Source organism: Lipophrys pholis (genome assembly GCF_963383615.2).
Source record: "Lipophrys pholis genome assembly, chromosome: 1".
NCBI classification, from domain to species: Eukaryota; Metazoa; Chordata; class Actinopteri; order Blenniiformes; family Blenniidae; genus Lipophrys; species Lipophrys pholis.
Genome location: NC_137635.1, coordinates 42,922,622 through 42,937,858, shown reverse-complemented (window position 1 = coordinate 42,937,858; position 15,237 = coordinate 42,922,622). Strand labels below are relative to the sequence as shown.

Below are 15,237 nucleotides of genomic sequence, written 5' to 3'. Positions count from 1 at the left end.
GTGTATTGCTAAAGCAAGGCATTTTCTCTGTGTTCAAAGAAAAATTAAAATGTATCATATTAAAGTAAAACTCGAAGGGTTTTAAATCACAAACAGGGTTTTTTTTTTTAACTCGTTGTGGAAATCACTCAAAGGAAGTTTCCAAATGCCTAAGAAAATAGCTACATTGTTCAATGGAAGACATTACCATGCCGGAGGTGAAGTCATGCTCAGAGCACTGAAGTGCAGCACTCAAATTACAACCATAATAGCAACAATTAGGTTAATGGGCACGCCGACGTATAGGGAATGGAACCACTACCAGAAATAATAATATTGCACAGGCAACCCAAGGTTTCAGTCCAGCAGGCTGGTTTGGTGTGGGTGTTGATGACCATGAGAACCACTGCCGCATAGAAATGGAGATACAGCTGCGTCTTTCGGGAATAGAATAACAGCCTCTGTCTGTCTACTTGTGAATTTTCCAGAGATCAATTATCATGACTCCAGTGATAAATACATGTACACACCTAAGCAGTGGTTACTGCTACAGTTGCATTCCTGTTATTAAAGTCCTGAAATGGAAAGTAAACATTTTAGGTGTGCAGAGGCACAGAGACAAGCACGCACCCAATCAGACGTTTGCACATGATGTAACTTCAAGTGTTGGCAGAAGTAGTGAGATCACTGATGGTCATGGCAGTGATATTTCTATTTCGAGAAAGAAAAACAGGACCCTTGCTATTATTTATCACCAATATTAAGGGCTGAGGAGGACATATATAAAACTTGCTAAACCATGGCCACGCAACGAACCATGTTATGATCAATTTCCCGCCGCTGTAAAGTCCTGTGTCACAGTAATGTAAACCTCTCGATAATGTCCCGGTGTCGGGTAAAGCTTTAAGTCAAAGTTTAAAGGTACTTGAAACTAAAAGCCTGCGGGTGAGCAGCAGCACAAGCAGCTGTGGTTTGAATGACACGTGTTTATTTGATAGCCGAGTATTTCTTACACCAAACCTGTGAAACGACCCATTTAATCACCAACAGAACGCCGTCCATTCAGCCCATAACACCTGTCTACCAAAAACTACACTGACTTCTCATGCAACACATCCACTCCAAAACAAATCCAAGGCGATAGTGGAGATACATCTTGTGCTGATCAGGCGATCTCCCCGGAGGTACTGACCACTGGACTATCCTCTTGTATAAACATCTTTATCACCTTTACGGCAGTGCTCATTAAACCCCTTACACTAATCTCGCCCTCACCATTCAACTGTCCTACTGCCTGACTGACCCACATTCAGCCTGGAGGCACACACATTTGAATGGCAGTTGAGGTGACTATTTACATGACAAATACTCCAGGCAGACTGTCTGCCTGCGTTGCTATAGTGATGCACGGCAGATCATAACTCATCTTGTGCGTTATTTCTCAGACAGAGCACAGTGTAAACAGAGCGTGGCACCAGCCCTCTCAGGTGAAGGAGTCAGTTTATAGGCACAAAAGCAGAAATGTGTAAACAGTTTACAGTCAGGCTGATCTCTGGCTCACGTGCAGCGTTCAACTTACTGCGTGAAGGTCTTTGCAGGTGCTTACAGAGTGCTTTTGGGATTTTTACTCATTCCCTTGCTGACAACAGGAGCAAGTAGGCCAAGAAAAAAGCAGCTTTTACACCTTGTGACACAAAAGAGGTAATTCTGCATGTATGAATGTAAATACCCACAATATATGAAAGGAAGAAGTCAATATTTCAAAGCCTGTTTTATTTGTTAAAGAAGCCCTTTTCTACTAGATGTGACATTGTTAAGAAACAAATGAGATGTTTTGAATATTTCTCATCTTTGTTTTATAGACGAAGGTGCTTTCTATAAGTCCTATGACGTGTTTGTTCTTGCCAAACTGGGAAAACTGGTTTTACTTTAAAGAAAAGTAAAATAAAAACAAACAAAGTGATGCATAAAAGTTCAACGTTTTCCAGCTTTAACATGTGGTCTTGACTCGAATGATGGAGAAGTTGGAAGTAAAACAGTTTGAACATAATCGCAATTAAATCTGCTTGCTCATGTGGATTGGTTGGGTTTTTCTCTTTTGTCTGTTAAAAGCACCTAGAAATGACTCTGTTGTATTTGGTGCTATATAAATAAAGTTGAATTGAAGTGAATAATACAGTTGTCAGTTTATTGCAGTCAGTCAGCTACTGCTTTGTTGAGTAATTCATCGGTTTAATGCGCCTTTATTTCAACATATAATGCCAGACATTTAATGGTTACAGAGAATTTTTTTATAAAACCGTAAAGAATAATCAGATAATAGACACAAATTATGTTGTGTTTAACAATGAACAATTTCTAAAATAATGCTCATATTTATGCATGTAAAAGATTGATTTTGTTCGATCAGTAATTGAGACAACTAAACAATACTACTTAAAGGTACTCTGCTGTACTTGTTAGGATTTCAACATGAACAAACTGCCTCAATAGACTAAATAGATTAAAGTGTACAAAGTGAAACTTAAGGTCTTTGTGGAAATTCAACTATAAACTAATCTATTGGAAAAGAAAACAAAGTATTAGGGGGCAAAACATTCTGACCTATTTCTCATGAACCTGCTTCCGTGTCAAACCATTAGAAGTCACGTTTTTCTTCAACACCAGCCTGGTGGGGGTGGGGGTGGCTGAGAGTAAAAGAATAGCGCCATTGCGGAAAGCCGTGCCTGGCCTTAATGTGATGAATTGTAAGCATTCGGACTCAATTAAATCCCCCCGTTGGTCCGTCCTGGTAACAGTTTCTCTGGCAGCACCCTGGCTGAGAGCTAAAAGGCCGCGACTCTCATCAGAAGTCCTCCCGACCCACCGGCTGATGTGATTAACTACGGCCCCTCGCACTCCATGTGTGGTGTCAGATACTCTCGGCCATACCACAGAAGTGATGCAAGACATGTGATAGCTACGTTTCAGGGTTTATTTGTGATGTTGAACTTGTGGAATTCATGACCACTGATACAGCTCGACTGGATTCATACGCAAATACCTCTTTCAAGTTCAGAGTGAGAAAAGTATCTTTGAAGGTGATAGCTGTAATAACTCACCCGCATGATAAACGCTTGTTTTTGGAGCTGCTGATTCTCTAAATCAGAACTTTTTAAAATATGGGAGGATGACAATAGCAAATGAAACAATTTAATCCATCATAATTAGAAGAAATTGTATTCTAAAAGGTTTTTTTCTTGGTGAAATAATATGCAATTATTTCTTTTTGAAAATTAAGTAGAAAAGTCATACTGACCCATGGCTCCTGGATATTCCCTACTGTACGGCCATCCTGAAACTCTATATGGCATCACCCAAGAGAGGCCTGACCCACTGCTTTTCACTACGGGCAAGTTCACTTTCCCATAGAGGCTAAAATACCTGATTTTAGAAGATGTGCTTACAAGAAAGCATATTCTTTAAAAAAAATAAAAAATAAATCTTTGTGTTGATTCAAAGATCTTCAATTTCATATGAATGATCATCAGACTGAAAATCACAACAGCGACTAGATTTCAAGCTTCATACAATCATTCACGATAACCAGATATGCTGAACACATGGTTTTCTCTTTAAAAGTATGCATAGAACAAACATAGAACTCTGTATGTGGCGTGTCGTACAAAAAAGATAGAATGCTTTACTCTCTGACACTTCATCTTTTCTATTACACAGACATCAGCCACAGATAGATGGTTTCAGATCAAAGTGGCCAAATGCAGATTTTCTGTTCAGTAACCGAACTTTGCAGCGACATCGTGTTTACAGAAAGGCGTCAGTCGCTGCTGATGGAGTAACTGTAGAGCCGAGGGAGGCATGCAGACAGCGATACTCATCCAAAAAGTAAGACCCATCGAAGACAGAGCCAGACAAATGCACTGCGAGGGAAATGAAGACCAGATGGAGAAAAAAATAAAAAGCACAAGCGGATCAGAAGAAAATCGCAGGCTGCCCTGACTGACTGACGGCAGGAAATGTAGAGAGTAGAGCAGAGGGGGAAAGGATAATATGCTACACTCTCTAAGTTACTGTGTCACCAGGACACATTCCTGCACATTTGTTATACTTGGAAAAAAAAAAAAACATCTCGATCTCCTGCTTGGGTTTCATTTCACTGGAGCTGGACATGAATGAAAGTCATGTTGAGTGTTTATTTTCCTCGGGATTTCTGGTTTATTTTTTTGCATAATGCGCTGGAAATCTTAAGTGATGGAATGCCATGGTTGAGCTAATGTACTCAAATAAAAATATACTGGAATCTTAATTTGTACGTTTAGGACCTTAAAAAAAATGCACCACTAGAATCTGTCTTATACAAACCCTATACAACATAAGGTTCTAGTATATTTATCTTAATTTTTATGTTGAGAAAAACATGTTAATTTAATGATAATCTTTGAGTTGCAAATGAAGACACGTCCCACGTCTACTGAAATGAGGTTTTGGTGAAGTGTGACGCTCTACTGGCTCGAAGATCGTTTCCTTTGCATCTGAGAGCGATCGGGACTTGGAGCTTGAACGAAAGTTTTGCCTAAAACCTCATAAAAGCAAATGCATCTCCCACGCACACTGCTTCTAATAAGGACTGAAGCAGGTTTGCGTTTCAGATACGAATGTACGTGTGGTGTGATTCCAAAACCACCAGATATGTGTGCTGTGGGAAAACAGTGACACATGATCTATTCAAACGAAATGACTGCTGAAATAAACCAAACTCTTCATGTCACAAGTAACCCTTTATTCATTAGACTTTAGAATAAAAGAACAGCATCTTTGTCCAAGATTTGTATTTCTTTGAGATGCATGGGCGTGGGGTAATACGTTAGAATGTGAAACGTGATTAGTAGGTTAATCGTTCACGCTGGACATTTCGAATCTCGTTTTGAGCCGCGAAGCATCGAGCAAACAGCGGTTTCCTCCACATTCCTGGCCTCTGTGGCCTGCATTCTGCCTCACGGTTATGAGTGGGGAGCCTGTGAAAGTGGAGCAGCAGCTGCCTGTTGCACTCTGTCAGCGGGCCGGCGGCAGACACTGGGACTTGTTAAAATAAGCTGAGCAAGTCATGAGACGAGTTGTGCTCTGCGCTGACACTACCCCAGCTGGGAAAGTCTTTGATCATCCAGGCAAAGAGGAAGAAGAGTAATCTAAGACTGGATTGTCTATTGTTCCCTGTGAAATATAACCCAGTGTTGCCTCGCTGCTATATATGCTGCGCATGCTTTGTTATCTTTATTCGTGGGAGTTTTATCCAAAGTGGTTGGCGGGGTCTGTTTTCCACCACAGTGTTTGCACTTTGATTAAGTTTACCCAACCAAAACCATTTAATTGATGTTAGATTTTATGCCCAAACTACTAGTATGAAACACAACCAGTCTTTTTGATAACTGTGTACGTAAGCGATAACCACAGTTACTGACTGGCACCTCGGATGTTTTCCAGTTGACACATCAGATCGGCTCTCGTGCACTGCAAGGATGAAACTGTTTTCATACCTCTGCTGATATTTCTGGTTCCAAAGATAATACCTCTGACTTATAGTTTCTCATTTCATGTTCATGAAGCTGTTAGAACGTGTGTGTCATGTTTGTGTATTCCCAGCAGATCCACACGAACCCACATATTCAACTAAAATAGTTGAAGGGCCCCAGGAAGAGGCTAAATTTCCCAATGGAAAACAAGCTGCGGATTGAAAACACGGATCAGGTCGGCTGGCAGCTGACTCACTCATGTTTTACTCAATTTTGTTCAGTCGAGTCAAATCGGCCCCGTGACGACATTAACGTGACCGAGGGAGTTAAGCCGCAGAGGAGCACCGATTAGGACTCAGTGTTTAGCTTGGAACTGTTTGTTCAGAAAAACATGAGAGGCAACGACCAGAAAGAAAAGAATTCTACAAGTAATCAGACCGGGGCTTCGTTGTGAACTTAATAATGTGCATTTTAGCCACCGGACAGTTGAAAAGTTGATCGCTTTCAAAGAATGGTGAGAGGAGGAGACCTGAAAAATCTAAAAGTATCAAGAGTTTCCACATGAGATTCGATAAAATGTTGATGTTGTATGATTGTCATGTCTGCAATCATATGGCAATCAGCAAACAGAAGTCATTGCACAGTGGCAAAGCTGATTCCACTGAAATGTACACTTAACGGTATAACAGTAGTTCACTACTGCAAGTCATGCTCCGTTATATTGTCGCATTTTGTATTTGCTCGTAGCAATCCCAAGAAAATTAGCAACTTGACATCCGATCTATTGCGACATGATGACTTGAACTGTAAAATCCCAATAATTAGCAACGGAGTTTGTGTACCTATGCTTTACCAAACAAATAATACTACCACTCTGCACACTGCATAGCCCACATTTGTTTTACCTTAAATTACATGAGGAATTTATTTATATTACAGGAGAGAGAGAGAGAGAGAGAGAGAGAGAGAGATAGAAAGAGAGAGAGAGAGAGAGAGTCGACAGACAAATATTGATGGGAATGGAGTGAGAGAGGAGTAACAATAACAGAAAATGAGTCTGTCAGTGTGAAAGAAAGAAAGACTGAGAGGTTCAGTTCAAGTTCTGAGTGAGACAGTGAAAATGAAGAGTGTGTGTGTGTGTGTGCGTGTGTATGTGTGTGTGTGTGTGTGGGTAACATCCAGTGGAATCTGATGAGGAGACGAGTGAGGCCACTAGTCGACAGCGCAGCTGGTTACAATCACAGCAGCTAAAGGACACACACACACACACACACACACACACACACACACACACACACACACACACACACACACACACACACACACACACACACACACACACACACACACACACACACACACACACACACACACACACACACACACACACACACACACACACACACACACACACACACACACACACACACACACACACACACACACACACACAGAAAGAGTCTGGTAGCCTCCAGGCTAAATTCCCTGTTCATCTCGGTATTGCTAAAACTAAAGCAAAATACCTAAAATATTTTCCCAGCAAAACAATCACAGCTGAGGCCAAATTAAACAGGATACTCAAATTCATGTTCTGTTTATGTTTCCCATAACAAAATAAAAAAATAAAAAAATCTGTTGATCATTCAGAAGCAACAAAGCATTTTTCTTGCACCATCATAAGAATTGTACTTTAGTCATGTTTGACTTAAAACTTGTGAAATTATCTGTCCATGCGGCAAGTAAATTTTACTTAATACATCTTGAAATGAGATTTTAAATGTAGATTTGAGATTATACTGTAAAATCAAGGACTAAACAAACAAGAAAACATGTTTGTAAACAAGCCAAAGTATCTATCGTGTCTAAAAATAAGATTTAATCATATGCAGTGTATTTACATTCCATACGTTTAGTGGGTAAGGGAAAAGGTTTAGCAGCATTAAACGTCGATACAGGTGGAACACATCAAGATACGCAGAATCCTGTAAACAGGCCGACTGCTGCCAAACTTCCTTGCACACGTGTGTCTTCTTTCTAAATTACTGACGTCTAAAAACTTATAAGTGTGGAATAAACAACATTAAAATGGAAACAAATCTAATTGTTCATATTCAATTCCTTCAGAAATCAGCAGGGGTGCTTTCAGGAATTTGGGGCCCCTGACCTCTGATGACAAAAGGCCCCTCACTGAGATCTATCTGGGTTCATGCATTAGGCCGTCACCTCGTCTATTTCTCATCTTTTTAACCTCAGTGACATTTCCAAGAAAGCAAAACCCATAACATAATAATATTAACCTGCATTTCACCCCTCAGAGAAAGAAAAGAAAATGATATTAGATGAATTGAACTCCGTTTACGCTCTGTTTAATATAAGAGAAGACGCTTCGCTTTTACACAACTGTGTGTTTTCTTGCTCTCCTGGAAACTTTTAAGAATTCTGTTCTGTCCTGACAAGACTGTCACTTTACACACAGTTATTATTTCAAAAACAACACACTCTCCTGGAGTCTGTGAGGGGAATGGCCTATTTAACAAAACAAAGAGAATGTGACACTTTTCTGGAAGCTTTCCTTCGTCAACATGCACGTGTAGAAGATATGAGGCGGCAATGTAAGAACCCAGCTACTCATGAGAAGACATTTTTTAGTCATGCACGGAAAAGAGATTTTACAAAATCCTGAGACGAGAAGCACACTACATGCATCAACGGTGGTGATGTTGGGAGATTTCTACATAATTGTGACACTGATTTTCCATTTGCAACATTATAGAGAAATGCTGCTTCATGCTATAACTGTTTATGACCTGATGCAACTCAGCAACAGTAAATCAATCACTCATCATTTTAATGGTTCATACAATAAGAAAGCCTTTACCGCAATAAGAGATTTGGATGACACCATTAAAATTAAGCTTCAGTGAGTTCCTTTAAGTTAGACTGGAAACATACAAAGTCAATTTCCCGCAATTGTACCCGGGTTTAATCTCCGTGAGGCATCAGTGCCAACTACGTAGCACAGCACATGTCTAAGTTATTGTCTAGTCATAAGTTACACTTCGTAAATAATGAATTAGTTTTGTAATTTCATTAACTTTCAGTAACTTGTGCTACAGTGGTCTATAGTGTATTATAATTGTGTGAACAAAACTTCATGTACGATAATGCATTATATTCAATTAGTTCTTTTGAATACTATAAACTATTAACATGTTTACAATATTATCATTTATTTTTTATTATACGCCACAGAACAGTTTGGTATTACAGCCTGCATTTCCACATATTTGTCAACTAATGGCATCACAGAACAAAAAAAATCCAGAAACAATAAGAATCAATTGAATTAGTTGTTACACTTTCAAACTGAGGGTTAATTTTTTTGTCAATATATGACACCCCCCCCCCCCCCCCCCCCTTCCTTTACAATTTAGAGGAACTGTGCTCATCTTAACCTGGTTGACTATCAACCTCTGCACATCACAGTGTGCTTCAGGCTCTTTGGCTTCAGCTGTGTGTTTACAGCCCTTTCCTCCAGCTCACCACAGCCCACTCCACCAAAACCTCTCCTCTAATTTTCCCCTCTTTGCTTCTCCTGGCTCATAAAGAAGAAGAAAAACGGGGGGAAAGAAAGGAAAATCCTCCTTCAGAGTGGAGATTGGGCGGCTGTGAATTGGTTCCACCATACGGGAGCACTCAGATGTGATTGAAGTAACGAGATGACATTTGTCAAAGGTTACCGCGGTACATGTGCGCAGAAACTACAAGGCCGCCTTTGTTAGCAGCTTGTTTTGCTGGAGAAAGTGCTGGGTCAGTTTTGTTCATTAATTCATAAGCACAAAATGAGACAGCAATGGTAGAGACCTATTTGCCCCAAATACTCATAATTTAGTCGGCTCCCAAACAAGTGTCAGCAGAAACAAAGCTGCTTTGTTTGCGGCTTAAAGCAAGACGGTGCAAATTTATTCTGATTATACTGTTCCCAGCAGAATAATACTGTATGTATCATTTTTAATCTGTTTTTGACAACTTAGATCAGCCAGTTCGAGTCTTCACTGGCGCTGCCTGAGCCTCAGGTTGTGTGAGTCCATTCAGTTTCTGTTGTATGAAAAAAATTGCATCTCTTCATGTGATCTGGATGATTTTATAATGAATGTGCACCTTGCCAGCGAAGCACTGTCAAAAACAAAGTAGTGGGCGGCCCAAACAGCACCTCCTTACAGGGAAACAGAGACGGGTGCGTTCTGTAAACGCTGCACTCTGATAAACTGCTTCCACAGAGTGGTGTTTTAACAGATTCTGAATGCCACCGATGTGTAAACAAATGGTTCAATTGCGGCAAAAGTTTGTCGTTGTCACTTGAGAGCATCACATAAACTGTGCCTGAGATTACAAAACAGTCTCTGCGGTCAGACCTATTGTTCTTTTTATCACATAGGAATGGCGGGAGGTAGGTTTGCGGTCAGGTCTGAGGGGGATCGTAGTGGCGTTATTTTAAACACGGAAAGCACATTCTAATATATTTTAATGCATGAAAAGTGCTCCATGAGTGAATCCATATTGACAGGGCATGTTGAGCTGTGTCTTCACTCTTGTCCCTGCTAAAAAAATATTTTTTTTTAAGAGAGTGTAAAAATTGATATCAATGACAATTTCACAGGATTCAAAGCTGTCCATTTCCTCTCACAACTTGGACTACACTGTCACTATCGGAGCCAAGAGCTCACACCAAACTCCGAATGCAGCCACCAACAACATCGAAAACCAGCCACTGAGCAAAAGAAAAAAAGAAAAAACCCTTTAATCGTATCTGGCAACCTGTTGCTCTTGGCGTCCCAACAAAGGGCTTCGTTAAGCACCGTCCAGGTTCTAACAAGCTCCGATTCAAAGGGACTCAGAGACTTGTCCACTTGTTTGGGTTTGATCACCTGCGCTTTTCATCCCCTGGTCAACACTGCAGCCGTGAAGAAACAAGAAACAGAGGAGTGAATCTCAAGAAAAACCCAGGAGTACTGAGGACTGTGTGAAACTCCACGCAGAAAAATCCGCTTGTTTGTTTGCGTCTGCTGAGAAGAGATTCTGTTTATGAGATCAGATCATTTGAGGTGTTTTGTCACAAACGAGTTCAACCATCTGTTTAATATACGCAGCGGAAAACTTCTGTATGAAAAGTAAAAAACTCAAACTTTGAAGAGGCTACTTGCCAATATCAAGTAATCGACAGACAATAAATTCCCTCTCTTAATAGATAAATGGATGCCAGTACAGAGCTCTCGTGTCGCATAGTGCTTAAAGAACTAACACTGCATGTGCAGGACTGAGTGCTCCTCAGCCGTTAGCATGGAAGTGACAACATGGGAGGGAATGTGGGAAAATGTGTTTTTTAGGACAGTGACTTGTGCCTGTGCTGGTAAATGGGACAGCACTACTTTGGGGGCGAACAATAGCTGCAGATGTTTGTGCACCATTTTTTTTTAAAATCCTTTTTAAAAAATTTCATTAAAATGTTTTTGTTGTACGAAAATAATTTATGTGGTATACATATTGCAACACGAGAGAAAAAAAGCAGTTTATGTTTCCTAAAACCACTCATGCATAACCTCCTGTGTCTGTACATGTGTTTCCAGTATGTTGCCCAGCACTGTTCAACTTATCTTTCAATCAGTTTCAAGGTGTGCCTTTCACATGCGTAAAGCTCAAGCTTCATGTCGTGACGTTTGTAATAACTCAGAGACAAAAAACTAAATTTTTTCTGAGAAGATCTCTTCAGGGAACATCAGTACAATCATTCCATACCACAAATGTCAGAAAGACTTATTTTCACATACAGAACGGTAAGAAAGTCTGACTGTTCAATTTCGCCCTTTGGGATTGCATTAACTCTTTCACAAAAAAAGATATGACAGCTGTCTGACAAGTTTGTCGACTTCACTTTCCTGTCTGCATCGAGACAGATATCACTCTTATTACAGAATGATGGAACTGCATCAGCAATTCATGTGAGATCATATCATAAAGCTGTGAAAAGAAATCAGTCCCCCCTGACAAAATGAGTTCCTAACGTAAAACATATATTGTTCAGGTGGTATTTAGTGGGCCTTTTTTTCAAGCTTTATGTCAGAGGTTAAAGTTGAACCTCTGTTCCTGTTATATTTCACACTATTTCTGTAGGAAACTTACATAGATGTTTCTCTGCTGGTAACGCAGGAAGAGGTTGTGCATGATGGCGCCATCGTGAAGGTCTTCCAATGTCGCCATGTCCTCCACGCCCGTGATGCTGCTCTGGTGCATGGGCTGCACTTTCTGCCTTGTGAGTGCATTCTGCTTGTATGTGTATACCTAGAAGAGAAAATGAATGATAGAAAGATGTTAAATCAAAGTAGATATCTCTACACCTATACAGAAAGAAAGAAGGAAAAATAAAAACAGCAACACAACATTGATGCAACCGGTAAGCATACAAAACTTGCACAGCACCGAATAGCCCCGAATTACTACAGAGATTGGGTAAAAATGTATTCAACTTTCAACTACATCTTTTTTGTGCTTAATATTTCAATTTCAAGTTTTCTCTCCTTGAAATGAGTATGTCCTCCCAAAGGCAAAGTTTCATCCCTACACCTCAGCAGCTTCCTCTGGAGGTGTTTATAGTAGAGTCGGTCCATGACAACTTCCTCCTGTAGCATGAAGCCGGTCACGGGCCATTTATTCACTAGCTGAAGGCCAAACAAAAGACTGAACGGTCAGTAAAAAAAACAAACAAACATTATACATGTTTACTTTGTTCATTCTTGTCTGTCCACTGTAGAAACTATGAGACGGAATTAAGAATAGTTGTACATTTTGCATGACAGAGACTGAACATGTGGGTAGAAAGTATTGTTTGGATAAACTAAGGTATTGATAGTAATCATGAATTCAGTTAATTAATCAGCTGATGCTTCCTCTGGCTGATCAGTTAAACTGTATGGTTTCCTATCAATACACTGATGGGCACATTTCTTGTGTTACCGAAGGAGTGTGAGGAGAACAAAGATTATACTTGAGTTTTGCTGTTAAACAACCTGAATCATCTATAGTTTTCTAGTTTTTGCTGTGGTTTGATGAGGCAGGTTGTTTTATGGTCATTAAAGAACTGTCAGAGACACAGTTCTTTTTCTCCTGGTTTGAAAAAAAACCCAACTTCTTTACAGTTTATAATTAGTATATATACAAATACACAGATAAAGCTTCATTTAGTTCCATTTCATGTGGAGGACTTTGTAGCGACCGTTGTGTTTTTTTATACAAATATTTCCTTTAAAAGGGTTTTGTCCTTCTAGAGTAAAGGCGAAGGACAACTAACAGATTGGAGCTCACGCTTCAGTCAAAACAATTTTACTGAAGTCAAAACTTAAACAACATATACCAGAGACGATTAGTTTCTCTACTGTGACCAGAGATGTCAAAGACATTGGTAGGACGCTGGCTTAAAATTCAACATTGCACCTACAGTATATATATAATGCACTTTTCAATGTATCATGCCTTTGGCAACAAGCACAAAGAAGCTTTATGAATTTATTTCAATCTGCCAATGAGCCTTCATTTTCCAGGTTTACTGATTGTGGTAATGGTGTAACAATGACTTGCCGCAGCATAGCAATGAACAATAATTATCATCTCAAAATGCAACATCGCGAGGAATCTCTACAGCATGTACACAAAGAGGCAATTCTTCAAACCTGCTTCCTACAGTCACCGCAGTGCCAACAGTTTAGACCGCAACACGCTCGAGTCGTTAAAAGAGGAGCCGGTGAGGTTAATTCAGACCAGACCTCAAATTATCATTGCTCTGCAGGAGGTCTGCAGCTCCATGGGATCACCGAGGGGGAGCTGCTCAAAATGATGATCCATCACTGCAGGGTGGTCTGGAAAGGCAGCAGCAGATCAAATCCCTCGGCAGACAGATCGAACTTTATGTAATTTATCACTTTTGAAAGGAAGGAAGTCTGTAATCCCACCGAAGATGCAAGTTGTCTTCATCTTCAGTCTGAGCTCCTTGATGAAGTTTGACTTTGCCAGACTTTCAACAAATTCTCTTTGGGGTTTAGAAAAAGAAGAGCAACTGAAACCTGGTGCTGCCTCGGCTTTTCTTCAGTAAACAACACCACAGAGAATAATCGCTCAAAAGAACACACAGGAGAAAGATCAACATTTCCCACATACTTGAGAAGCTCATAAAGTCAGTGACCCTGTGACTGAAAACAGAAATAAAATGTTAACAAAAAAAAAAAAGAACCTTTCGAAATGTATTTGCAGGCAAACATACAGACAACTCTCACACACAAGCCTGTCTGTCGCTGCTCGGTGGTCGACCATCGCCAGGAGGCTTGAGACAACTCTTCCCAAAGAAAGCCAGCCTGTGTCTGGGGAGAGAGTCTCTTCTGACCTCGCTCCCCACGCTCGCACACATTAACACCCGAAATGCCCCCCAGCATCCTGTCAGGCTTCATTTCTCACATTCCTCCCTCCGTGAGGCTTCAGGGGTAACTGGACGTCACAGACGTCAAGATGGATGAAATATGATCAAGTCTTTTCCGAGAGGCATCATCAGTGATGCGTTCACAGCCCGTCATTCTCTTCAGGTGAGTTAATTACTCCTGCCTGTCCCGGTGACATCAGCATTTTCATTAAAATAACACAATTTTGTGAAAGTAAAAGCAAGGTTGCAGATATGATTACGACAAAGTGGGACATTTACGAGTGACAATGCTTGTTTTCTTTTGCAGCAAGTCACATGAGAAGTTTTAAGATGTTCTCAAATCTGTTGGGTTGCAAAACAAGTCCTGCAATGATAAAGCACCAAACAAACCACACTAACACTTCATTGATGAGACCAGAGACGTTACTCCTCACAAAACCTGAACAACGAAATACTTCATCAGGCTCTGTAACATAGCTGTTAACAACAAAAATGGAAGATTCTGTCTGTCCCAAGCCTGTAAAAGCAGCGACAACAACAGATGGCTTCCGTGCCACCTTTCTCTCAGTCATGATGTGTTTGCAGCACCATAACTTTCCCATGAGCACAGGTTGTTCTCACTCTGTGACCTAATTAGCTTTCTAATTGGTCCAGTTGTCTTTGTGGAGATGATGGGAGTGCACGCCTTGAAAACAAAGCCGTGGGGCCCGGGCACTAAGCCTGGCGACAGATGCTAACAGGAGTAAATCTCTTTGAAACAAAGCCATTAGACAGCATCAGTGCAGACGAGGAGATGCTGAGGGGGGGTTGTTGGTGTCCTGTCGGATCAACAGGCTCCGGTTCTGGATGAGTCGGGATGAACTCTGTTGTTTTTACTTATGTGGATGAGGAAAGTGGTTCCAGAGCTACGCTCAGGCATTATAAGAGATATGAAGATTAACAAATTACATTTTTATGTATATACTTCTGCTAAAGTAGTGTCATATAAATAATAATAATTTTGTTTTTTGCTTTGCAAAGCAATGACACATACTGCAGCACGCCCATTTTAGGCAGATGTTTTCAAACCTATATAATATTCAATGCCTGTTCATCACACATTCATTTTTTGTATCATTTATTAAACATTGCAGGAAAAAGTCAATCTTGTTATGATTCTTTTCCTGAAGCCGAACTGTGAAAAACAATAGATGGATTGCTAAAGGTTCAAGCTCTTTTTTTGAAGTTTAATAATCTTTTAATTCCACATGACATATGAACACAACTGTCGATACTAGATGATTC

At 40.3% G+C, this 15,237-nt stretch overlaps 1 protein-coding gene across 1 annotated transcript in view; it reads right to left on the bottom strand.

The window, feature by feature from the left end:
• Positions 1–15,237, bottom strand: part of myo10 (myosin X) — a 106,533-nt gene that overhangs the window by 52,122 nt on the left and 39,174 nt on the right. The window contains exon 3 of the mRNA XM_080466369.1: positions 11,670–11,828. Within this exon, the coding sequence (XP_080322495.1) occupies positions 11,670–11,828 (159 nt within the window). The remainder of the gene's footprint in view (positions 1–11,669; positions 11,829–15,237) is intronic.